Raw genomic sequence first — 27,362 nt, 5'->3', positions numbered from 1 at the left:
GACTAGTAATCGGTGAATCTAGCTTATTCCTACGGAGAGTTCCCTGGTGGTGATTTCTCTCCCGGAAACTGTTGCTCGATGTCCATTCCGCTGTAAGTCGGTCATGATCTACATCATATCTCTGTTTACTGCATTCCTCGTCTTTACGTCGCTTGTCATTCTGTGGGCTACATTATCCGGGTTGATGCCCGGTCCTTCCGTTTTAAGTAGCTTCCTTCTCATCACTTCAAACCTCAGAGATTCAAAAACTCTCCTCGGACATTTAAAGACTTCAAACCTCGGACATTCAAAGACGCTCCGGCGTCTCCTCGACGTTCTCACACTCCGGGCACAGTATTGACGTTGCGTACACACACCGGTAGGTCCACTTTCCTTTCTCCGTATTGTCCCATTCCTGCTGCCACGTCACCATCGAATCGATTCTCATCATCTTCCTCACGTTTCTGACGTTTCATTGATTGTAGCTCTTGATATCCTCCGTCAGGGTGATACAGATGGGGATCATCTCGGCGATAAGGCATACTGCCTCCGGTACGCAATCGCAACTCGTACGACCATCTTGTGAAAAGCTATTGGCAGTTTGACCCCGTTCATCCAGCTCTCGATCGCGTCTACTGTCTCCGTTACCGACACCTCCACTTTTCTAAGTGTCTCACTCATCACCGTTAGTGACACGTCGTACACGAAACCAAAGATTTTCACTTTCCTGGGCAGCCGCAGTGTTAAGACCCCATCGTACAATCCATTCCAAAGAGTTGGACTGAGAATGGAGCCCTGAGGAACGCCCGCTGCGACTTGCATTGCCTTCTGTCCTTTGTTCGTCTGGTACAGCAGTGCTCTACTCTGGAAGTAGCTCTTCAGGATCTGGCTCATTCTTTTATATCACGCTGCGGCATTAACTTCCCTGACTTTGGCCGCAACATCAGCTTCTGTACCTTCCTCATTTCGGGGATTACCATCGTCTAAAAACTTCAGCAGTAACCTGAACATGTCCGGATATGCCAGGACAGAAGCTTTCAGCGCCACGGTTGGTATTCCATCTGGACCGGGGGTTTTCTTTGATTTTAGTCACATCGACGCTTCTTTGAGCTCGTCGTTAGTCGCTTGCCACTCGGCTGTGTTACCTCCTTCTTCTTCGCCGTTCGGTGTCTGTGACCAGGTAGTTGAATCGTGATTCGGGAAGAGACCCTCAACGATTATTTTTAGCTTACCCGGGCATATTTCAGCTGGTGTCGACGGACGCTCGTCTTCGTCATGATGACTCAGTACGCGTTCCCCAGAAATTGGCGTTTATTTCTCAGCACAGCTACTTATGGCAATTGGATTGCTAAGCTTGATTTCCCGTTTTAAAGAATCCCTACTTTCTCGAAACGTCGCTTGCGCTCCTCTCTCACTCTCAGATCTTGCGCTCTGAGCCCGCCTGTAGCGTGTATCGTACTGAGCTACTCATTTAAGCAGTAAGCTGCATGCCGTCTACTGCATGGCCCTAGTTTTTGTGGCATTGTAACGTCACAAGCCGTCACACGTTGTTGGATCAGATGCATCAACCTACTTAATTCCGTTGTTCGCCGAAGTAACTCAACAAAGAGGTTTTCGTTAAAGGCTTTCGTGCGCAGCAGGGTTCCATTGGCCGATGCGGTAGCGAATTGCCTGGTGGTCGATATGGGGATACTTCTCGCACACTCCATGTTCGCCGTCAGTCAAAGACTACAGAATATGGCGAAATTGCTCACGGTACCGCGATCTACTCGTTATAGTCCTCGGCGGTTAAGCTAGCCTCCACAACGAGCCGACAGGTAGGTGTCGAGGTCTGCTGCCAATTTTCACTACAAGGATATATTCTCGCAAGATAAATTTTGCAAATGAAACTTTGAGAATTCCATTTATAATATTAGACATATTTTTGTTTACCATATTCATTTTTTTTAAATTTCTTCAAAATATTACGCTACAACGCCACTGACTCCGTCACACAGCAAGGGCGAGGCCCACGTCACTCTGTGCACGATTGATATATTTGAACCCTGTCAGCCATTCAGTTCTCGGCACGGAGAAACACCTTGGCTTGAGGGCTTCTGTTTTCAGTCGCCTCTCATGGCATGGGAGCATGGACTTAGTGGACCAACAGCCTCTTCGCTTGTTCTCCAATATACCGAATATACCGAAAACGATGAAAGAATTTTACTATTTTATGATTATTTTCCTACTATTTACAAGTTTATTTTTTCAGTGCAATTGGAATGTAACTATTCCTAGAGCTTTTATTCAAAACGACATATTTACAATGAGTGACGCTCTTTGTTTACTTTCTCTTTCGATTATTACGGCGTCATATAAACACTCATAGTAATAGACTCGCGGATGTAAAACCGCAAAACTGGCAACTAAAAAAACAAGCATGTTAAACTGGCATCACCCAAAAATGTGCAAGCTCGAACGTGCTCGACTGTATTCGATCATCTCTTTTTATCAAAATAATTTTTCAAGTTGTTCAATATATGAATCAAAAGAGAAGTTATATGTTTGATACTGAGCAACAAGAAATTGAGAAAAGATAGAAAAAAATCCAATTTCTTCAGAAACACAAAGTTGATGAAAAAGAACATAATTAAAATGCTTTTTGTGTAGTTATATTAAACACAATAAATATCTTTCTAAATAACACTGTGAAATACTAATACGTACACGAAAAGTGAAGCTTACTAAGAATAACAAAATATATTTTTTTAAATAAAATCGCAATACTTGTTCTGCTTGTTTGCATTGAATGACGTCATGCTCGTTTGGCTCCGGATTTTGACAGTTCGTTTGGCTCGATAAAAGTACCTTCGCTGGTCTATTACTATGAGTGTCTATACGGCGTCACTATAGCACTTTTCACTTATGTTACAGTACAGATCGAAAGACGGTGGTTTTGACTAGCATATTATGCAAAGAGTTGAGGGTTAAATGTTAAAGCGATCAAATTATTAACAGAAGAGAAAGTAAAAAATGAGAGTCACTCATTGTAGAAGTCATTTTGAAAAAAAACGCCCAAGATTTTGCCAATTATGGGTTTTAAATAAAGAAATCACTGATTTTTGTGTCCAAAAAATTTCGTCAGCTTCATATGAAAATATATTTAATCGTTAGTTTATAGTTCATGCAGGTGAATTTTATTGTTTACAGCATAGCAATATGTGAAGCTTGTTTTAGTTCCTCTATGTTTGTTGATTGGGTTTGGTATCTCTTGAAGAATAATGTTATTGGTCAGGAAAACGAATTTCCATAATTTTTTTGCTGCTTCAAGTGTTCGACATTTTTTATTGCGTTTCCCTCAAATTTTGAACTTTCAACGTCGAATTTATTCACCATATTGATTTCATGATGTATCATTTGTAGAGATGTTGCGAAGAAGTTTACTTAGAAGTGACAATACAACATGTAGTGCGCTAAACGGCGGTTTTGGGCAGCCAAGGGTTAAGTATTCAAAAATCATTGAAATCAGGTTCAAATACTACAAGCTGAAGAAGAATACTACCATGTCCCCGAAAATGATTAATACGCTGGAGATTATTTTTGTGCGAGGGATATGTATGGTAAAAAAACAGCATTAAATCTGCATAACTTGAGAAATCGTATAAAAACCACATAAAATCACTTTAGTACACTGTGCTAAGTTCATACGCTCCAAATTTTTTCCATTATGACAAAACGAACGAAAACAATCAGCGAATGATTCGCTAATATATACCACGAGTTATTTGAAAATTCTTTTCAGAAGCAAATACGGCATCGATGTTCCAGAGCAAATGTGTGACTCTAAATTTCCCCTAACGTTCCGGTTAGCCTGTGAGAAAATAGCCGACCTTCAACTTGAACATCGGAACATCCTGACGGACGCGTGCCTTGCTGGCTCTCTGGCTTGCTGAATGGATGTGGGAGGGGCCCGTTTAGGTTCCCATGTGGTGATTTCATTAGTTACTTGTTATGCTGTTGAGCTATTGTTGATTGCTTTCCCCTCGCACCATTATTGCCGAGCCATTGAATGCAGCAAGCCCGGCAACGTCGCCAGGAGGGTCACCGGTTGCAGTTTGTGCAAATGCAACCCCTGGAAACGCAGCGCCTTCCAGTGGGGGAGATTAATTGAAGATTTTACGCCAGTCCGTGTCAGGGATTGATGTCGGTAATTTATTGTGACGCGGTTGGATATCGGGAATGGATTGGAGGGTTATTTTTTCAAGCGGTCTGGAAGAATTTTGCCAACATTAATCTGAGCAGGTAGCGGAGGCCGAATGAATCGATTTTAGAAGTGTCGTAATAGTGACACCCAAAACAAAAATCAAACCATGGTGTGGGCCGAATGACTCGACTTAAAAAGTGTTTTGTAAAAAGGCAAGTTCAAATATATTTTGTTTGAGATGTAATAGTTTTACGGATTCTCATGCATTTTTGAGAAATATGTTAATTCGTGGAACAGTTTTAAACTCCTTTGAATATCACAAAAAGTGTGAGATAAGAACAAACCATCTATTTCACTCGAACAAGGAACCATCACGTAAGTGTTTGATAAGCCAACAAACAGCGCCACATATCCAATACACATGAATAAAAAAGGGTCGACTACCTTACCCCTATTGCCGACTAGCCAAAGACTCCCTTATAGTACGCTTCTCTTATTAGCTACACTATTTTCCATAGCACCTAGTCAAAACTCATGACTCTTTTGAAGTCGAGACCTACTGCTAATGAATTTCTGTTTAAGTAGCTGTGATGAGTGTGACTGTTCGAAACAATGTTGCATAAAACAATGATTCAACCGTTTAAGGTATATGTAGGCAACTGCGGTGATCTAGGTGATAATCGATCGTATGATGCAATACAATGAACTATTTTTTTTTGTTTTCGAAAGTGCATCGATGAGTGTGGGTTTGGCGCACTAAAGTGAACGATGTGCTTCTACGCTTGATCATCATTCCGAGCAAGACCAAAAATTCTAACCTTCTTCGCCGCTTCTCCCTCTTGGCCAAAACTGGTTGCCAAAAGGTCCAAAAGAAGCTGCTTTTTGGCGATATAGAGAACAATACGGTAAAACATGTTATCACTCGGTGTCATGGTTACTCGGTCCAGAACTTACTTGGCATTTTTCGGCTTGCGGCCTTCGATTATCTTGCGAATGTGCGTCCGCAGGTGGATTCCGTCGTCGTCCTCCGATTCGCTGACGGTGGTCCCCAGCGCGCCGTCCGTATCGTCGTCATCGGTTCCGTTGCAAGGCACTAACGGTGTTTTGTGATGTGTCGGTGTAGTGTGCGAACCGAATCCGTCCGGGTTTAGCTAAGAAAAAAAAAAAAATACCGACTGTAGGTATTGCTGTATACTTGCTCTTACAATAGTTTTAATGCAGTTTAGAATTTACTCGGTGCGTATACACTGCATTAAAAGCGACCTGAATGTAATTTGAATGGTAGTAAGAGGTGAAAAATATCAAACGTTAAATAACCCGATATGGTTGCGCTCGTCAGTGATTTTCGTTTTTGTAATAAATTGCCGATCGGCATTAAAGCAATTAGTCGGTTTCATTGCTTTCCGAGAGTACAAGTTCTATATATTCCCATTTGTGTATCCCTGATGATGGCTAACAGCCGTAAGAAATTGTAGTTAATTACTAGGAAACGTCAGTTAAAGGATTTAGTTGTGAAGTTGGATAAATTAATTAATAGTAAGATAACATCAGCTTATATCACGTGTTGGGTAAAATGGGAGCCGCCCCCTATAACTCTATAGAAAACACCTAACAGATCGTGTCGTGGCGAACAGCGATTGTTTCGCTCGCACGTTATGCAGGGAAACACAAATATTTTAAACATTTAACTCTATAACAGTTCAATTTTTTTTTGCTGGAATTAAATGCTGGTAATATATGCCACATTTTACAACTTATGCGGAATAAACATCGCGCGATGAAACCGATCAAAACTGTATTGACGAATTTCGCGCCAAATCGTATTCAGAGTTGGCAGCACCCTCTGAGATTCTAATGAAACTTTCTGTACATGAAGACTTTGACACAAAAAGCCACTTTGCATATTTTGTTTGATTTGTTTGAAAATGCTCTAGACTGTCTTTTGAAAAGGGCCAAACTTTTTTTACCAATTTTTTTTCAAAGGACTATTGCCTAAAAATGACAAATCCTACAAAAAAATGTTATAGGAGTGGTTTTCACAAAATTTGTCAAATTTTCGAATAAAAATATTGAAAAAATTCTTCATTGACTCCTACACTGAAAAAATCGATTTTAAAAATTTAAAGTCGATTTACAAAAAACCCCATTTTTGATTTGGATGAAATTTTGTTCCAAGATAGATAATTATGTTCCCTACCTACCGTCAGTTGGGCACTTTTAAGGAAAAAAAGTTATTTAAAAAGGAAGTTTTCTTGTCCAAGCTGAATTTTTTTCTTCAGTGTATTTTTATCGACAACCAAACCAATGTAAGTCATAATCATCTTAGAATTCAATAAAACTCAGTTTGTGAGAAGATATTGTCTAATTTAGCAACTAAGCATATTTTTATTAAGGGGTTAACTACTTTTTAATTTTTAATGAAATCGAATTTTTTTTATTACTTTATCTGAAAGTACAAATTGCGAATGTTTTCCCAAATTTTTATAAAGATCCAAGAAATAGATCAAAAGTTACAGCGCTTCCAAGCGCGCTTCGTCTACCAAGAGCAAAGGTAATTTTAAACTCGATTATCTCGAAAAGTCGTTTTACTAAAAATGGTTTTTCCGTGATCACGATTGCCGAAAAACTACTCAATCAATTTTCTTAAATTTTTTCAATTTATCCTTATTAATTTCTTTTTATTCATAAATGTTTGTTTCATGGATAAGAATTTTTTAATGCAATTTTCAGAGCTTAAACAGCTTTTACTAAAAACGTTCCCGAATGCAGGAAAAAAATATTATTTTATTTATTCAACTAATCGTTAAGGTACGAGGAATACTCATATACTAATGGAATTTTTGAGTTTTGGGATTTTAAATGATCTATTGGTCTCCAATCGTGATCACCGCAAACCTCCTAATTAAAAAAGGGTTTCGGGGAAAAACTCCGCCAATTATCAATTTATTTTTAACTTATGCTTGTTTATTTTGCTGAAAAACGTACTATTAAAATATAATAAGTTTAATGTAATGAAATCATTCCTTTATTTCTTTACGTAAATTCAAAAATTATTGACATTTTTATCACTAAAAGGTATGTAACCCCTTAATCAAGAATTTAAAAGAGTTTATGTCGTTAAACAAATATTCCATTATTATTTTCTTGTTTAGCGCTGAGGAAGAATCAGAGAAAGAAATAACCAACACAACATTATGTATTGAATTTTGCTTAATCATTTATTTATTTTTATATATTACATTTGTCTTGAAACTATCTTCATGCATGCTATTTTGTATTATTTCTATACAAGGAAATATTTTTGATTCATCTTCTGAATTAGAATACCTTTTCGTCTCTGCTTTGCCCCCAGGAATAAGCACAAAACTGTGGAATTTTTGCGTTCCAAATATTGTTTTGGCGTTATTATACAGCTCTTCGAGTTCTTCTGACTTTTTGTTGTGCTGTTCAGTGAATATGTAGCAGAAAATTAATTTTGTGATATTTTTATCAGTTTGTTCAACTGTTCAGTTATATAACACTTGGGGACTGGTATTTCCATAGTCGCGAGCAAGACTAGTTTTTTTGCCATTCGCTTGAGAGTGCCAGAAAAGAGCATCACATGGGCCTTTTCCATGGGATGCTGCAACAACATGCCATTCTGCGCTTAAGGTTGGAGAGGAGCGGCAAAAATCAAAACCGTACGACAAAAATCAAGAAAAGTACTGCAACAACATTTTACATAAGCTGATTGATTTTTGTGAAGATCTAACACTCGGTGTGGAAAAAAAAAGTTTTTTCGTTTTCGATTTTGGATCATTCTCTCTCCAACCTTAACTCATACTTTGACTGGAATCTACACAAGCTTGCAAAGTTTTGCTTATTTTTGTATTGTGCTGTTGCTCCATCAGACATAAAATAAATTTTAGAAAAGTTTGTCAATTGTTTCATAAAATTAATCAGTTTTGAGAGGAATAAATGGAGTGCAGTCTTCAAGTCTTCCAGTCTTCTTGTCTTTCAGTCTTCCAGTCTTCATTCAAGGTTGTTATGAATATATACCAAATTCGTTACTGATACTTTTTTCATGTATCAGGCAACTAGCAGCTGGGAAAATGGATTCTGAGATGATTATGACTTTTATTGGTTTAGTTTATGATAAAAATACACTGAAGAAAAAAAAAATCAGTTTGGACAAGGAAAAGTTTTTTCAAATAAATTTTTTTCCTCGAAAGTGCCCAACATGAATTTTTGACGGTAGGTAGGGAACATAATTATCTATCTTAGAACAAAATTTCATCCAAATCAAAAATGGGTTTTTTTGTAAATCGACTTTAAATTTTTAAAATCGATTTTTTTCAGTGTAGGAGTCAATGAAAATTTTTTTCAATATTTTCATTCGAAAATTTGACTAATTTTGTGCAAACCACTCCAACAAAAAAGTTTTATAGGATTTGTAATTTTTAGACTATAGCCATTTGAAAAGTTTGGCCCTTTTCAAAAGACAGTCTAGATCATTTTTGGAAAAAACAAATTATGCAAAGTGGCTTTTTGTGTCAAAGTCTTCATGTATAAAAAGTTTTAATAAAATATGAGAGGGTGCTGCCAACATTTGTTCGAGTTGGCGCGAAATTCGTCTATTTGTTTTCAACATTGTTGAATTAGGCTGAAGTAGGCTTGCATTTTCCCTGTCGTTTTCGAAGGATTTTCCAAAAAATCGTGTTTGCTTTATTTATAGTAGTACATTTTACGAAATTGGATACAAAACACGTGCACATATTTCTGATCAGGCAGTCCAAAAATATTGTGATTTCATTCAGAAGACCGAAAGTCATTCGCATTTAAAAACTGGGAAACTTTCTCACCAGAAATTTTTCAGACGGGCTCCCCAAGACTAAATCGTTTTTGAAGTATTCTGCTTCAAAAACGATTTATTCTTCTAATTTGAACCACCTAATTTTGAACAGTAATCACTTTTGCTAGGACAGTATTTTCTTTGGATTTTTTTTAGGAGGGAGGAGAAGGGTGATTTGCATTTCTAATCTTCCGGCCATCACATCGCGTGTTTGGTATTCCTAGTATGTATAACAAAAATTTTACACAGGGTGCAAAAGCACACTAAAATCCTGTCAATCCTATTTTTCATTGGATTTTCTGATCGAAAAATATCACCAAGGGGCCGTTCATCAATAATGCCGCGCATTGACTGTTGGGAAATAGAGTGACCTAACATCAATTACAGAGATAAATATGAAATTAAGACGTACTAGTGGAACGGGGAGATTAAAACCAACCACAATTTGTTTGTGAATGGCCCTAAACAAACAATATTCCTTAACGAATATCACTTAACATCGATGAAAGAGCAGTGGGATTAAGGCCAAGTTCCCTGCGGGTCGTGTAAACCCGAAAAGTAACATCAATTTAGGCACCGACAACAGACGTCCATCTCAAGTGTAATCATCAAAACAAGCATTAATGCACACTAGAACAGAAATAATAACTGGCAGAGGAGTTCTAGGGAAACTAGCATTCGTGGACACTTCGGTTACCAGTGCTCTCTGATGTAGTCGATTGATTCGCTTCAAACCTAGGGAACCCAAGAGAAGATCAGGAAGAAGACGGAAGTGTAATTAATGCGAAGTTTTAATTGCATCATGCATGATATATTGGACTAGAGTATAGATCGCGGCTGGTGCAGTTTTAGCAAAATTTCCACGGCCGGCTGTTTGGAGTTCAGATTGCTGTATTTTAGGGAAACAGTAAATCATTTTCGATGGCCGACTTTCCAGTGTTTAAACACAAGCAAAACATGCGTATATTCGTAGACTAACCATCCCACCGCATAAAACATATTTATTTCTGGCCGTATTACCTGTTAGTGGCGAATGTTAGACCTATACCTATCCCCCAATCCTACTTCGTAATACCAATTGAAGCGTCGCTGAATTGGCGGCCTTCCTTAAATAGTTACTACACCAACATTTCCCATCCCAAGTATCGGTGCCCCATCCCAAGTCCCAAGTATCGGTGAAGATGTTCGTGGTCGGCAATGACAATTCTGACGGTTTACTGAACTCAAAAGAGATAAAGTTTATTCCCGATCATTTATCTCTCAGGCAAGATAAGTTAAACTACCTATAAGCCACATGATACTCGCTAGTATGCAATCTCCCATGCAGTTTTTCTTTCAGGACATTCCATGTGAGGATCCCCTCTCGAGAGTAGTGGTTGTGGAAAGACAATAAACGTAAGTGGTCTGTTACACTGACGGTTATCTGATGGAGGGACGTGCTGGTGCTGCTGTCTACTGTCGTGAAATGAGATTGGAACAATCTCACTCACTAGATAGATCACGGTCCAAGCTAGTGATCTCGTTCCGAACCCAAATCGAAGAACTAAGCATTGTCAACACTATCTATCTTGTCTGGGTGCCCGGACATTCCGGTATTACTGGAAATGAATGGGCTGACGAATTGGCCAGGACAGGTTCAGCGATTGACTTCGTTGGTCCTGAGTTCGCCTTGCCAATTTCGATAAGTTGGATAAGGGAAAAAATACGGTCCTTGGCTTCGTCCGAGCACCGCAATTATTGGAGAAATCTACAAACGTGTCGCCAAACAAAAGCGTTTCTAGACCAACCGTGCCCAGTGATTTCGAAAAATCTCCTACATTTTTCGAAGTTCCATTGCGGCATGCTGACCAGGGCTTTAACTGGCCACTGCAAACTTAATTATTACATGACAACTATTCAGCGCGCTAAGTCTTTTTCATGCGATTTTTGTGAATCCGAGTACGGAACCTCATGTGATCTGATATGCAACTGTCCAGCGGTAGCGCAATTGCGATTTCGACAGTCCTTATATAGACGACACCATGTTTGGACGACTGAAACTCAGACATACTGAAGTTTCGTATCAGATGTGGTAAAGAAAGCTCTTTAAGCTTATTTGTGAGTTTAACTTACCTGCTGTTTGCTTTTGTGCTGTTATTTTTCCCACCCTTCCAACTCTACTTCCCCACACCTCCTTCTCCTTTCTATCGCTCAGGAAATGATGAAAAAACACGGAAAAACATAAATCCCGGACTACATACGAGGAACGTTCCTTTTAAGCCAATATATTCTGATTCCTGATTTATCAGTGGCATTGACTGGCGTAGGACAGTATGCTAATATGCTGCTATGAGTATGATGCTACCAACAGAGGTGGTTACCTCCCCTCTAATGGCTTCGATGAACTGCAGCCGACAACTCGACAACTGGCGATATCTGTTGTTTCTTCTGAGTACGTTTGCCACACCTCCCCCTGAAGATTGGTAATTCTCTCTAGTCGATAACAAAATGCTGATGTTCATCTCGGGTTTAAGGTGGGCTTTTATGATGAAAACTACGTCGATCACCTTTTCTTCAAGGACGCCACCAAGCTCGATGATTTTGGTCTTGAGTGAGCAAACGTTCCAATTGACCAGACCTACTCAATGACGAAAAGAACCTGACTGTATATCTGGTCGAACTGAGTTTTGCAACGTACACAGGCGACTTTCAAATTGTTGAAATGACGGAGTATGAGGAGGGAGGCGGTATCCTCGGGCGGAAGGAGTTTGTAGTCCTGCTACTAGCTAAATCCAGGAGGAAGAGCTGGCCACTGACTAATGGATGGAGTCGCCGTGGTCGAAAAATGGATGGAATCGACGCTGCAGCAGCTGCCAGCCGTGAATAGGGTTGGAGCGGTTACCGGGATGGGCAGATTTCCGAAAAAATTCTGTTCGGGGGCAGCATTGATCTCGCTGCAGCCGGTTTCTGATGGCGTAGCCTTATTGATGTGTTATTGCCAATATCTATAAATTCCACGAGCTTTGTGCGAGCCTTCGTGGTGGCGCGATGGTTTTTCCCACAGTTAGTTCACTCAGCTTCATCAATTTGTTGATGACTGTCGGTGTTGTGAACCCCTCAATATTTGTTGCATCGGGTATTCAAGGAACAGCTGCTGGTTACGTAACCGAATCGTAGACATTTCATGTATTGAGGAACCTACCGATACTTCTAATTGTTTCAAGCCTACTCATCGATAATACTGTTTATCACGTTGATCAATTTGAAGGTTTTCAACGACATGCATCTGTGCGAAAAGAATCTGGTTGAGCGGATGACTCTTCGATGAGTCGTGTCGGGCGACTTTATGCCCGTATTCGACCAATTTCTCTACCAGTTCCATTTCCTTCACTTCAACGAGGCCGTGTAGCACTACTTTCAGAGGTTTGGTATCGGGGACATCGTGCGTAAAGAATTGGTAGTGCTTTGATTTAAGGTATTCCACTATTTTGTTGTAATTAACTTTCCCCTAGGTCATCAGTTTCACGTCTAAAGACGCATAGCTGGAAGGTGCACTTTTGCCATGTGTCCGGGCCAGTGGCGCGAAATTTCAAAATAAGTTACCTATATCTGCTTTCGATACCAACATTCAGATTCAACGCCTAAACGGAAATTGCATGCAGAATTGAATGCTTGAGTGCAGAGGAAATATAAATTACTTCACCAACCAAAGCATTCATTTGTTTTTATGTGGATAGTTTGATGGCAGAGGTGGGCATCTTCTATATTTTCGAGCATAAGTGAATTGCGTAACACATTTAGAGCAGTATTTGTTGGGATGATATGAACTGGTTAAATAGATGCTCTAGATATTCTCTCACAAATAAATCAATGTGCCCCAGAGAAATCTCAGATCGCATAACTTTTTAAGACTGGAATTTTAGCGCACAGAGTACGGTCAGAACGAACCCATTAGGGAGATGTGTAATGTTTTTAATAGTGTTTATGACCATTTTGACTTTTCTGTATCTTGTGATGTTTTCAAAAATGGACTAAGAAGGCTTAGATTTTAAGATTCCATTTTTGTAATATTTGTAATTTTTTTCTTGCAATACTGTGTACTATGTGATTATGTTTAGTTGTAGTGTAAAATCATTGTAATCAACTGTGAAAAATTTGAAAAGATTGAGGATCCGCTCAAATTATATTGAGATGATGAGTGTTTTTTATGTAAAAATGTCTGAGGAACACGATGGCAATAGAATTTTCAAAATTAAAATATATGTATTGAGAGAAAAACTAACTTTTAATACTTAACTGAAAAAATCGCATAGTTGGCAGCACTGCCGACAAAAATTAATATTTTTTAGACTCCTTGAACAATTTTCTTCAGAAGCCATCTTGCGGTTTGATTCTAGAGTAAATAGAACCGGAGATATGATCAAAATAAAATCAAGGGTTTTGGCAATTTGCCAAAACGGGGGGTGCTCCCATGACCCGAGGGGTGGTTCAATTAATACGAAAATTTGGGTTTGTATATATTAGTCCTAGATGACTAATTACTCCAAATTTGGTTCAAATCCGTGAAGGTCGATTACACGTGCCTTGATCACTTCGCGTGGAATGACCCATAACTATGTTGTTTAACGCGGACTTATTTACATTCTGAGTGTCATCTCATTATCGGTAAAAGCGTGTTGAAGGATCTCATCTAGTACAATTGACGTAGAATTTTATCTTGTTTTCAAAAATCATAGTGCCATCCTGCGCCGAAGGTTGATATTTGGACATTTGTAAAATTAGTTTTTTCATGGAGCCGCATGGTATTTTTTGATTTCATGAAGTTTTGCATTATTATTCACCGGTGGATTTCTTTTTCTGAACGCTGCTTGTAAATTCAGGGCTTGGGGCGATTTCCTTGATACAAATATAAGTACGCCTTAACCGTCTTGCAACTATGACTCGTGTTTCTACATTTTCACAGTTATCTGAAATATTGAAACATTCAAATAAATACAAGCCAACGAGGCAAACTAACTGCAACTATTATCATATCGTCGCTGTGCTATCTTATGACAAACGCCATTTTGGGATAAACTGAGTTAGATATGCTACATTACTTGTCTAAAAAATCTCTACAAAATGGCGTTTTCAGAATTTTGACATTCTGCTTGGTTACTGAGATATAGCGAGAAACGTCCCGAGAAATTTTTAATTTTTTGTTTTAAATGACTGTGTCTGGGGATTGGCTCAAGTTATCTTGATGTATAAAATGTTTTATGTGTAAAACTATCTGAGAAACACAATGGCATAATAATTTTCAAAATAAAAATACATGAATTGTGAGAAAAGTGCAATTTAAGTTTTAAACTGAAAATTTAGCATATTTGGCAACACTCTAACCAAAAATAACTATTTTTTCTATATTCCCTGCCTCATTTCCTTTAAAATGCATCTCACCGATTGTTTATAGACCAAATGAAGCCAAAAATATGAATAAAAGTTAATAATTGCTGCTTTTTTCTATGGAAAATTTTCCATGCACGATTATGACACGCCATACAAATTTTGTTATCAATACACGCCTATGACACGTGTGAGTGCGTCTTTTGTTTACATTTTTAGTGAAAGCTCGCAACATAGTCAACCGATCTTCGTTATATTTGAGAGATTAATATGTAATAGATAGGAGCATCAATTGTTTTCTTTGAATTGTTGATATAATTTATAAGCCTCGAGATATTCAATCACAAACTTTAAAAATCGTTTTTCTCGAAATGTGCTAAATGGCGTTTGTCATAAGAAAGCACAACAGCGACGATATCTTTCCATGAATACTATTTCTTTAGTAGGTTTTGGTTGTTAGCTTTACTGGTGACCGATGTAAGGTTAATACGTGTGTGTGGGAAGTGTTCTTTTTTACCCGATATTTAGTTATTGGCCAGTAATACAACATTTATTTTCAAGTGCAAACTGCCCATTGAATCTATCACAATCAACAATCAAATTCAAAATCTCCCTCAATAATTCACTTCCAAATTGTTTCATGAAAAAACGCTCACGCCTCTATTTCAAAGCATACACATACAGTGCAAAGTATGCTCAGGATGTTTTCGTACAAAAAACCAAGTCAGTACCCACAAGGAGAGGTATTCATATTATCATTGGAATTGAAAATCAATGGAAAAGTATTGAGCGGCTTAGCTGCAGTATGCATCGTATGAGAAACTGTGAATAGAGCATAGTAGGTCATGATTTGATATCTTCATTAAAATCAAATAAACCATTCATCTTTTAATAGCTTTGGTGATAACTATAAATAAAGAAATCAATAAAACAAAAATTTAAGGCATTCTTTCAAACACTTTAAGATATGTTATCATTTACAATTATTCTAAACGCATACATTCATAAATTAGTACATGAGGATTATCTCATAAAGAACTATGAAGGGATGATTTTTTCTACGATGGTATTCAGATTGGACTGTAGATCTACAAACAAATGTATAAAATTACATCATTTTTTATTCACCAGATTTCGATAAATTGGAACAACCCTAGCAAATTCGTTACTAAGGACTACCCTAGGAAATCAAAATGTTTCTGTTCACTTACAAAGTATCTGTTTTGAGAAGTTAATAAAATTCACTTTTGCGAAATTAAAAAAAACTTTTAGAACCACCCTAGGCTGTGTAATTTTTATTTTAGCGTCCTAATTTAATCAAAATCGAGTTGAGCGCAGCAAAATTACCCTTAGATGATATTTTCAGACATTTTAAACTACTTTTGAGGTTTTATCCAACTTTTGTATGGAGTGGATCCACTGTGCGCAGGGATGTCAATTTTTCTAACCTCTGGTCCGTTCACAGATTTGTCGGGTCACCGTGAACGAAGATTGATGCGAAGAAGATTCTTCCACTCTTGTTGTTGTTGCGGCTTCGGATTCCTATTTTTCAAATTTTGCCAGTAGATTACCAGCATCGCCATCCTTCAGACCGAAAAAAAGCTCAAGAGAAGCTATTGATGATCGATTTTGTCGCTAGGACTCCAGGAGAGCGTTTTAGCACGGTGATCGCAGCGGGATCGACCACCATGTCTTTCATCGAGAAATTGGGTAAAAAGCTCGCTAACGCAACAACTATCGAATCGAAAATATTTCACACGAGTCGAAAGTAATGAAAAAGTCGAATACGGCTAAACGAGAAAAGCGCGAGACGACTACTAATGAACCGATGCTGATAAACAGTTTTTTATATTCGTTTAGTATAGTCGCTTTCTTCTTTCAAGCGATGTTTAAACCTTTTGAACATGCGTAAAGTGATAAATTCGTTTTAGTCATTAAATGCAGGTTTCTTTATAATGACAACAAAGATTGAGCATGAGCATGAGCATGAGAGATCGCCCGTAGTTGCTACTCCGTTATTGACCAGAACCAAAATAAGGTTGCAAAATGTTGATTGGAACAACATGCTTGGGAATAACATGATGAGCCACATTGTACAATCTATTCCGATCCCTGCATGCTGATCAATACCGACGCCGGCCACGTCCGAATGCAGATCTTCTGGGAAAGGAAGGAATGTTAGTCCGATACATGTTGCTACTAGAGACCGAGGAATCCTCTGCATCTCCACATGTATCACGGGAAGGGGAGAGTTGTTAGTAAGTGTGCCAATAGCGTTATCATGTAATAATTGCTCTGGGCAGCCGGCTGCCGAGAATTTGGGAAATTTATCATTTGTTGTATTAATACGATTAGCAAAATAAGCAACTTGAACTCCGGATAGCCAGCTATAAGGAGCACTGCTTATATTTTTTTATTAATATTCAATCACGCGACGAATTTATTCGTGGTTTCTATCGTGTCGATGCTGATTTTACCCGGCGATCGTTTGAATAAAATGAGGAATCTTATACCGAAGGTTCATCAGACTCTTCCATAGGTGTCGTGGAGTTGGTGGTTTGGAAGGAAATAAGGTCTAGGATTCGCTCCAAGCAAGCGATGCGACCTGTAAAGCATAGTTTATTAGGGATCATCCATAAATGACGTAGCATTTTTTGAGTAATTTTTACCACCCCCTCCCCCATCGTAGCATTTCGTCACAAACCTCTAAATACCTCCTGGTAATTACGTAGCTTGACGGTAACTCTCTCCCCCCTGTCCCCGTGATTTTTTTTTAAATAAAAACCGATGTTAGTTATTCCCTTTTGAAAAAGCTACATAGCCTGACATGACCCCCTACCCTCCCGTCGTCACACATCATCACAAAATGCAAAACTCTCCCCTCCCCCATATAATGCTACGTCATTTATAGATGATCCCTTAGTTTGTAGTTCAGTTAGTTTTCGAAAACACGATCGCTCGAAAAAGATCTTGTTTAGTTTTTTGTTCTTTTAAAATGGGTAGCCGGCTACCGAGAGTATCCTATGTTTTCTAAACAAAAGCAATTTCAACTCCACACAGCCGATCGTGGGAGTATTGCCCAGAAAAACTAATCTTATCTGCCTAATGAGCCGGATCACTATTTATTGCGACATTATTTAGACTAACTTCGCTATTCCTTCTCTACGATATATTTTTTGGGTTGCAAACTATCGAGTGATAACACGTTATACAGACAAAGAGTTATGATAGCTCTAGATGTTATAAATCAGCGAAAGTGTTTCCTATTTCTAATATCGGATTGTTTGTGAAATACATGTATACGAACGATTATATCGAACATTGAAGGGAAATACAAAGGATCGTTAACCTGATGGCCGGGCATGTTACCAAAAACGGAACTTGAAATTAGATTCATTAAAACAGACGCGGCGAATTTTCAGTACGTATTGATCCGCGTTCTTCGATACTAGTCAAATTAAAGTCTTATTGGAACTGATTATTCACTTACTAATAGCTTTTTCAATATAATAAACTTTCCCCAAAAGTTGAACAAAATCTATTTTCACACATCGTCGAACCTCCTGTGTATTGAAAATGTCCAAAACTATTGATTGTCAACTGCCAATAACTTTCCCTTCAATATAAAACACTCTCGAAAAGTTGACAAAAAAATCGATTTTGACACATCGTCGGACCCCCCCCCCCCCCCTGTGCATAGAAAATGTCCAAACTATTGATTTTCAACTGCCAACAACATGTCCTTCAATAGTTATTTATTTCTAAACAATTGAAATTTAACCGCATCAACTTCAATTCCAATAAACGGGAAAGTAACGCAAAATGTATCGCGATAACCACCGATGAATTATCGACGATGACGATGAATCCGACGATACATTATCGTTAACGGAGTTTCCGATGACGTTGACGGGTGGTTAACGTTATCGACGATGACGATTAATTATCGATTAACAACCCTGAACCTTAAGGTCCGCCCAGGTTAAGTCTTCGGTACAGAGCAATACCTCGACCTAGGCACTTCTAGCATGTTGTTAGTCGCCTCTTACGACATGGGAGCAGTTCCCAGAGGTTCTATTCTTGGCTGAAATAGTGCAAAAAGATTTCAGCCCGCCGGACACCACACGGCTTTTATAATGACAACAAAGATTTTCGTTAAAATCATCTGGGAGCTCTGATTTTGCGTTGCAAATATGGTAATACCCGCGACGAACCATAGTAACAGCTGAGATAGGACCAGTCAAAGTGACCGTTCCCACTTTTTTGATCCCCTTAGTTTTCCGAGTGTTAAAAGACGAATTTATTTAAATAACACATGCATAGCATTTTCAAATCAATGATATTTGACAACAATTATGTTCCAATAGTTTGTTAACTAATCCTACCTTAACCATCGTTCCAATCTGCCGGCTTTCGGGTCTGCTCTCCAGCAGGCAGTCACTTTCGCGGTCCATGATATTTGTGTTTTCCGGCTTCGCCAAGGGGGGTAACGTTATCGGTATCACTCGGCGTGGTGTTGGTCCCAGTAGTCGTTCATGCATTTCATGAAGGTACGGGCAACGTATCATACCGTGCTCGAAGCTCGTTGAAAACTAACAGCTAATGGCAGTGCTGGAAGAAAATGAGACATGGAAAGTGTTAGAGGAAAACTTCAAGCGGAAAATGTAACTCGATGGTGGTGCAATACTGCTAGACGATGAACGATTTCAAACCACAATAATCATCGATTGTACTTATATTGACAATGTTTATAAATACTATCATCTGTAACGTAAACAACGGTTCAACTACCCATTTTGACGTTTGGCAGTATACGAATAAACCAAACGAAAACTTGCATAGTTCGGGTTTCAATGTTAACTCATTTCTCGACATGTTGAACTAATCTAATGGTTAGAACTATGATAGTGACTCACGTTTATAATTCGCACGACTATCACTTTCTGCACAATGTAAACAAGAAAGGTTTGCCAGAGTTGTGTTATCAAACTGAATACAACATGGAAATAGCTACATCGATTGAACCGGAAAATAATGCCAATCCCTATACTTCCGACGTGCGAAAAGAAATTCAAACAAGGAATGAATATCTATGAAAACAAAAAAAAAGAAACAAGCTTGATGTCAACAACCGATAATTTTCTTGAACCTAAACAAACATATACTGTTGAACGTTTTGGTATCATGTTCCATTGCACCATTACTCAGACTGATTCTGTTTATGTTGTTCTGAAACATGTTGACTTTCTCGCCTGACTTTCCTAAACACAATATCTAGAAACAAAGCGGTTGTTTCATAACCGTGCCGAACACGGAAAAAATTGGGAAAAAGTAGCGCATTTTTATTTTGATTTCAACTTTGGTTTGGCAATTATTAAGGAGCGAAACAATTATTAAATTCAAACATTAGTGATGATAGGCGCTGTTGATGGCATGACGATGGACATTTTTGAGGCAGCACGGAATCTCTTTTATGATGTAACCGTCAGTTATAATAAACTACGCTTGAAAACAGACCTGCAAAACGCTGCTGGGTTTCAAACTAGTAACTGAGATGTCAAAGAAATTTCCTTGGGAATTACGATGAAATCAATTGAAGATGAAGATCCACACCCTACACGTTGTTACGACCGTCGACGGATAATGATTCGTGAACTATGTGATGTCATGCTTCTCGAGAATTGGTGTTCTGGACCACCTTCTACCTATCGCTAAAGATATTCACAAGACCACCTGGAGAGCAACGGCCTGAATCTCAAATCAATCAGATTTCAATTACCGGAAAACTTTTCAGCGAAAACAGACACACTTTTTCTTTAAAATGACAGTTAATTTAACCATTTTTAAAACCTGACAATAGTTTGGATGACTCCCCACGAGAAGTACTAGATATTGATAGATCTAAGCACCTAACCAAAATGACCGAAAAATGAAGAGATGGTACAATCTATGAATATGTACCGGGATCCTGTTGAAAAATCAATTGAATTGATTCCTCTCATAGATTATTAATACATGCTACCAAATAATTTGTTGGCAAGTTTATTTCCGCGTTAGTTTTATTCGTCTCTTTTTCAACGCCATCTCATCGTCCACCATATTCATGAATATGTCCGGTAATGTCTTGAATTAAAAACGTCCTATAGTCTACGACTATTACCCCTAATGACCACCTTGCTACATAAACAGACCTACCCCCCGCGCACTATCACTCTATGATTACGTACAACAATATAGCATTCGCTTCGGTGGCAGTGCCAACGAGTTAGACTGCAGATGATACTGGGTTAGTCTTTTGCCAACCCTAGTCCCATTTCCTGCACTCCGGCACTTTATGGGTAGGTAATGCAGACAATAAGCAAACATAGCCGCAGGGATTGTCGCAGTTTCTATATTTTTGATATTTTTTTTTCTTTGCAAGGCTTCGTCAACGTAATATCCTGCAGGAACGCGAGAGAGAGAGAGGTAAATGCTCTCGGTAAGGTAAATGAAACGGCAATATTATAATGTGTAGGTATATATGCTTTGGGAGTTGGCAGATTGAACTGTCAACGGACCAACCCATATCAGGTGCTCATATGTAGAGCAGGCATAGTTGCTGGCAACACATAAAAATTATTGTAATGGAGTAACGATTATGTGTGTGTACCTTCAGAGAGGGATCATTAAGAAAAATTGTGGCAAGAAATAGGTCATCTATTGTCAATGTAATCCCAATTGCTTATACTACGTACTAACGAGAAATCCAATCCTATAGAATTTTACTCCACTTTTTCACTCATTGAATTGAAATAGGTTTAACTAGTATGAGCTGTTTCAAAACATCTGGTTGTTTTTGACTATTAGAAAATTTATCTAGGCTTTTTAGTCAATAAACTGAGCAGTAACTGTCAAACTTATTACGGTGGACTTGTATCCTACAGTGAAAGTCTCGCTTGTGGTATGGAAGACCTCGTTGTAACATTCTTCTGCCTGTGAAACCTTCTATGAATCAGTAACAGCTAGAACTCATATATCACGTGCACAGCAGCCTACAGTCAATCCTGTAGCTGGTCTTCGTAGGTTCCCCGATAAATGCTGATACAACTTGACCATCTTGGCTCGTAAACACTTTCTCGATCCGGTCATGAATCAACAATATCGTTGAAGAGATGTGCCACGACGAGCATACCTGGGACATTGTGAACAGAGCGGTTACAAGTATAATCTCCGAGTTGCAGAGAAAGTGGCGAAGGGACCAGCAAAGTAGCGCCATCGGTTAGAAAGCCGCCGTGAAACCTCAAATCGGGTTTCGGGAGAAATTTCGCCACTGGAATTCTTTCGGAGTAGACTAAGTCCACCATCGGGGACCAGTTGAGTATTACGCGACGCAGAAACGAGTTCGGGTGCCAGTGAAGCGGACGTCAGGCTTCACCGGAATCGCTGGACGGATCTGCATACCCTACCGGATACCTCGTGAGTAGGCTACATCCACCGCCGGGGATTAGTACGAGTAGATCGGGTCGAATAGCTAGCAGCGGGTCGTTGGGCGCCAGTGAACCGGAAGCTACGCAAAAAAAGACTAATACAACAAAGTTACCCAGAAACATAAAAAACGTAAATACGACCAACAGTGTTCATTCAAATTGCTCTAGCGACAACGACATGGATGTACACGAGAGCGAGGGAGAAGGCATACTGAATAACCAACAAGCAGTAGACGGTATACTGAATAATTCAAACGCTCCACCAGGGACCGCCCAGAGTAATGTGCCGAAGCTAGATCCTGGCATAAACGACCTCGTATTTCTGCCGCAACTTTCGGCAAGCACTTTGTGCTGTATACCTCTCTGTTGACCGCAAGTTGAGAAGAAAAGAAGACCGGCTTTTACATCCCTTTCTGAATGATTTTCAGTCACAAGAGTATCTTTCTTTGGGATGTACTTTCCATCGCTGCCCATCACCTTTCAAGGAGACTAAAATAGCCAATTGTTGCCGTTGAACATCAGGTACGTCTCGTCGTCCATGATAATAACCACGTCACGCTTCACAGGGAAGAGATTCTCGAGGAACACTTTAAGCCGCTGTTTTTGTGTGGCTACTTACGTTTCCGACATTATCTTCCGCTACCTCATGACGACATCCATGTTGGCCAAATACTCGAGCTTCATTCAGTGCTTCATCCAATTCATATGGCGCAGCATCGATTCATTCGGGGGAATCTTCAAAAAAGACCACTAGGGACCATTCATAAATTACGCAACGTGTTTAGGGGTGGGGGAGGAGGTACAACAAGTGTTGACATATTGTGACATATGGGGGAGGATGAGTAGCTTACGTAACATGTTTTCACTGAACAAAAAAATTTTTTCGAAGAATTTGTTACGTAATGGGGGTGGGGGGAATAGAAAAATTTGTGACAATTTGTTACATGGGGGGAGTCAATCTTGTGCAATTTTCGCGTTACGTAATTTATGAGTGGTCCCCTACTGACTTGGCCGTGGTGCTGTTGGATTCTTACTGCATCTCTTTTCCAGCCAGTCTACCGACTAAGCCTCAACCTCCTATATCTCCGTATCCACTTCTTCTCGGGATCACCGTTGGGTGTTACTGCGGGAGGGGATTGTGCTCTTGCACCTCTTCTTTCATAGAGCCTCTTGGCTTCTCGATTGTGCCTGTTCGCTGTGTGGGTATTTGATTGATTTATTTTTAAATTTTTTATTCTTATTCTTTATTTACTATTGTATTTATTTTTATTTGCTTATTCTTATTTATTTATTTTCATTTTTTTCATATTTTTTATTTTCTTTTTTCTTTTTACATTTCTTACAAAAGAAATGTATAGGATTCGCTCAAACTTTCACAACTTTTTCCGAGGCCCGAAGGGCCGAGTCTCATATACCAATCGACTCAGCTCGACAAATTGAGACAATGTCTGTATGTGTGTGTGTATGTGTGTATGTATGTATGTACAAAATGTCATGTAATTATCTCAGCAATGGCTGAACCGATCTTAATAAAATTAGTTTCAAATGAAAGGCCTAACTTTGCCATTTGACACTATTATTTTTGATTTTCGATATGTTGTTTACTTTCTGAGATATGGGCGATTTTGTCAAAACACAGCAGGTTTTTTGCAAATAACTTTCGAACAATGCAATATTGTCTCACAAACTGCACATAAATAGAAAGCTTGTAAAAATACCTTTCTAACAAGCTATAGATTGTCTAAATCCGTGCACGAGCGGCGGAGATTTTAGACATTTTGTATTTTTAGTCCTCGCTTACCAATTTCCACTAATTAAAAATGAGATTGTTTCATACAGAGTATTGCTTTACTGGTGTTTTAGGGGTAAAACTAAACCGATTTTGAATATCTGGGTATGAACACACATCTACGTGATCCAAGGAATTCGATGTTGAGAACGTTTTGTGAATTACCTTTATAATTAATTAACTATTTCTCAAAAATCAATATATAAGTTCACTTCAAAGACAAAATAATGTGTTGATAAAGAAACAGTGAGTTCTAGTATTTATCCCTTGGATTATGCATTGCGTTCAATCATGAGGTAAATGTTGGATGGTATATCAATACACAGATCAACAAGTAATTCACCTAGTAGTGAGATAAAAGATTTCTAATATAATTATACTTGTGGCGTCACCGAAAGCAACTGTATGTTTGAAGCCCAAAAATCTAGCGAAAATTTAGCTCTTTTGCAAGATTTAGGTTATACTGGTTATGGAGCAAAAATTACTACTTACATTATTTATGATAAGAATGTAAGAATCAATATATCATAATAATATACCTATAAAAATAATGTCACTGCATTAACCATCATTTGCCATTCCTCACACGCCCCCCCCCCCCATCTCTCTCTCACTCTCACTCTCTCTCTCTCTCTCTCTCTCTCTCTCTCCCTCTCTCTTTCTTTCTCTGTCTCTCTTGTATCGAATCTATCTAGCTATTTCTGTATGCATTTCTAAGTTGTGTGATAAGATCTTCTGCCAATCTGAAATATTTATTAATTGTAATTGCGAAGGTTTGAGAAAACAAAACTATTTTTTGTCTGCTGCTACATCAACTCAACTTTAATTCAATTGTATTCAAAGCCTGTATCTACACTATAATTAAGGAAATTCATGGCTATATCAGAAAAATATTTGACTTAACTGGGTAATATGAAAGTTTGACGATGGAAATTTTCAAAAGAGACATTCCACGTGCGATATTTAAACTATTCGTATCTCTATTGAATTTTGAATGAAATATATACTCAAAGACTGAAAGCTGAAGCCAGCAGGATTGGTCTTGCCATCAACGTTTCGAAGACAAAATACATGAGAGGAAGAGGTTCTAGAGACGACAATGTGAACCTCCCACTCGAGTTCGGATTGACGGTGACGAAATCGAGATGGTCGACGAATTCATGTATTTGGGCTCACTGGTAACCGACGACAATGGTTATCATTGCAGAGAAATTCAGAGACGGATCATAGCGGGAAATCGTACCTACTTTGGACTCCAGAGGACGCTCCGGTCGAACAAAATTCGCCGCCGTACGAAGTTGATTATCTTCAAGACGCTGATTAGATCGGTGGTCCTCTACGGCCACGAGACCTGGACTATGCTCGTGGAGGACCAACGCGCCCTTGGAGTTTTCGAACGAAAAGTGTTGCGTACCATCTATGGTGGCATGCAGATGGAAGACGGAACGTTGCGCAGGCGAATGAACCATGAGTTGTATCAGCTGCACATTCGTTGTATTGGTACGAACTTTCATGAAAAATAACGGATCAAAGACCAAAAATATCCACAAATTAGATCTAGGAAAAGAAGTCCCCAAAGTACCCACTCTCGATGGGGGATGCAACTACAATGGGTCTTCTAACTTATCGTCGTCCATATTTGGATATACTGAGTAGTTTGAACCATTTCTTTTTCACAGTATTGGTCTGTATAGGACTTATTTATCCATATTTCCTGCACGAGAATTCCGAGCGAAACAATATGAAAGCTATAAGGATGAATGAAAATAGACTGCATTGCAATCAACTGAATGCACGGCTTTTATGCTATCGACATATAGCCTAGACATTTCACACTATTTACTTCAATGCAAATAAAAACTTTGAAATATCTACCTGTTTCATTCACGAATCGCATTCTCCCTCTGTCGTTCTCTGTTCAAGGGGCTTGAAAGCACATGTGACCTTGTCTCACTTTACTATATTCAATTGCGTGTTAAAATACTGGACCAGTAAATTCTATTCTGTACATAAATCTTTTTTTCGGGAATATGTGGCCAAAAAGTAAACTTTGAATTCGTCAAGTAAAGAAGCATGAAAACAAAAAGAATAAAACCAAAAAGAGATGGAAGCCCTAGATAGTCCATTGCATATTTATTAACATTTTCTCAGAAGATGGGATTTTCAAAAACATTTCAAAACTTTCTGATGCAATGGTTTTCAAATTCGTACGATCCGGTTTATTCATTTTCTTTATTCAAAAATGTGTTTGGCTTCAAATATATGACCATTTCATTTTAATTAATTATTTCATTCCGCATCTTTTTATTCGTTTTGTTCATCTGCGTTCATTTTACTTATTTCATTCGTTTCATTCTTTGGATTCACTCTGATCAGTTTATTCTTTTTGTGCATTTTACTCATATCATTCATTGTTTTCATTGTATGTATTTTATTAATTTTTTTCAGTTTATCATTTTGTTCAGTTTCTTCATTTTAATAATCTGACTACTTTTTCAGTTTTAATCATTTCATCCAAAAAATTTATTTGATTCAATTTATTTCTTTATATTAATTTATAACCTTTTACTGTTGTTCAATTTTTCATTTTAATCAATGCATTTAATTCTGCTCATTTTCTTCTTTTTATTCATTTTATCACTTCAGCTCATTTTGTCTATTTGATTCGTTTGTTTTATTTATGCATTTCATTTATTTTTTACTTTATTCATTTTGTTCATCCATTCTTTTTATTCATTTGATCCATTTAATTAGTTTGATTCATTGTATTCACTGGATGAATTAAATCAATTTGATTCATTTAATTCATTTGATTCATGTGATTCATGTGATTCATTTGATTCATACGATTCATTTGATTTATTTGATTTATTTGATTTATTTGATTTATTTGATTTATTTGATTTATTTGATTCATTTGATTCATTTGATTCATTTGATTCATTTGATTCATTTGATTCATTTGATTCATTTGATTCATTTGATTCATTTGATTCATTTGATTCATTTGATTCATTTGGTTCATTTGATTCATTTGATTAATTTGATTCATTTGATTCATTTGATTCATTTGATTCATTTGATTCATTTGATTCATTTGATTCATTTGATTCATTTGATTCATTTGATTCATTTGATTCATTTGATTCATTTGATTCATTTGATTCATTTGATTCATTTGATTCATTTGATTCATTTGATTCATTTGATTCATTTGATTCATTTGATTCATTTGATTCATTTGATTCATTTGATTCATTTGATTCATTTGATTCAATTGATTCATTTGATTCATTTGATTCATTTGATTCATTTGATTCATTTGAATCATTTGAATCGTTTGAATCATTTGAATCATTTGAATCATTTGAATCATTTGATTCATTTGACTCATTTGATTTATTTGATTTATATGATTGATTTAATTCATTTGATTCATTTGATTCATTTGATTCATTTGATTCATTTTATTCATTTGATTCATTTGATTCATTTGATTCATTTGATTCATTTGATTCATTTGATTCATTTGATTCATTTGATTCATTTGATTTATCTGATTCATTTTATTCATATCTTTAATTTTATGCATTTCATGTTCAGTCATTCGTTTTATTTCATTCAATTTGTTAGTATGAGTCAATTTATTCTATTGATCTTATAACTATTTCTAAATATAATCTTAATTTTTATGTAATAACCTAATCTAATTTGATTCGTGTATTTGGATCAAAATTATAATGATTTCCA

The 27,362-nt window shown here is 37.7% G+C and overlaps 1 protein-coding gene across 6 annotated transcripts in view; it reads right to left on the bottom strand.

Annotated features, from left to right (window-relative positions):
* Positions 1 to 27,362, bottom strand: part of LOC131678026 (proton channel OtopLc) — a 164,037-nt gene that overhangs the window by 68,324 nt on the left and 68,351 nt on the right. For 4 of the 6 annotated variants that reach the window (XM_058958170.1, XM_058958175.1, XM_058958168.1 and 1 more), the window contains exons 2-4: positions 18,743 to 18,968; positions 5,117 to 5,313; positions 4,981 to 5,040 (exon numbers count right to left, since the gene is read on the bottom strand). In XM_058958170.1, the coding sequence (XP_058814153.1) occupies positions 4,981 to 5,040; positions 5,117 to 5,313; positions 18,743 to 18,925 (440 nt within the window). In that variant the 5' untranslated portion in view covers positions 18,926 to 18,968. The remainder of the gene's footprint in view (positions 1 to 4,980; positions 5,041 to 5,116; positions 5,314 to 18,742; positions 18,969 to 27,362) is intronic. The other 2 variants (XM_058958184.1, XM_058958192.1) reach the window with 2 other exon arrangements.

The sequence above is a fragment of the Topomyia yanbarensis genome, chromosome 1, assembly GCF_030247195.1.
Source record: "Topomyia yanbarensis strain Yona2022 chromosome 1, ASM3024719v1, whole genome shotgun sequence".
Taxonomy (NCBI): domain Eukaryota; kingdom Metazoa; phylum Arthropoda; class Insecta; order Diptera; family Culicidae; genus Topomyia; species Topomyia yanbarensis.
This window is presented reverse-complemented; position numbering and strand designations above follow the sequence as displayed.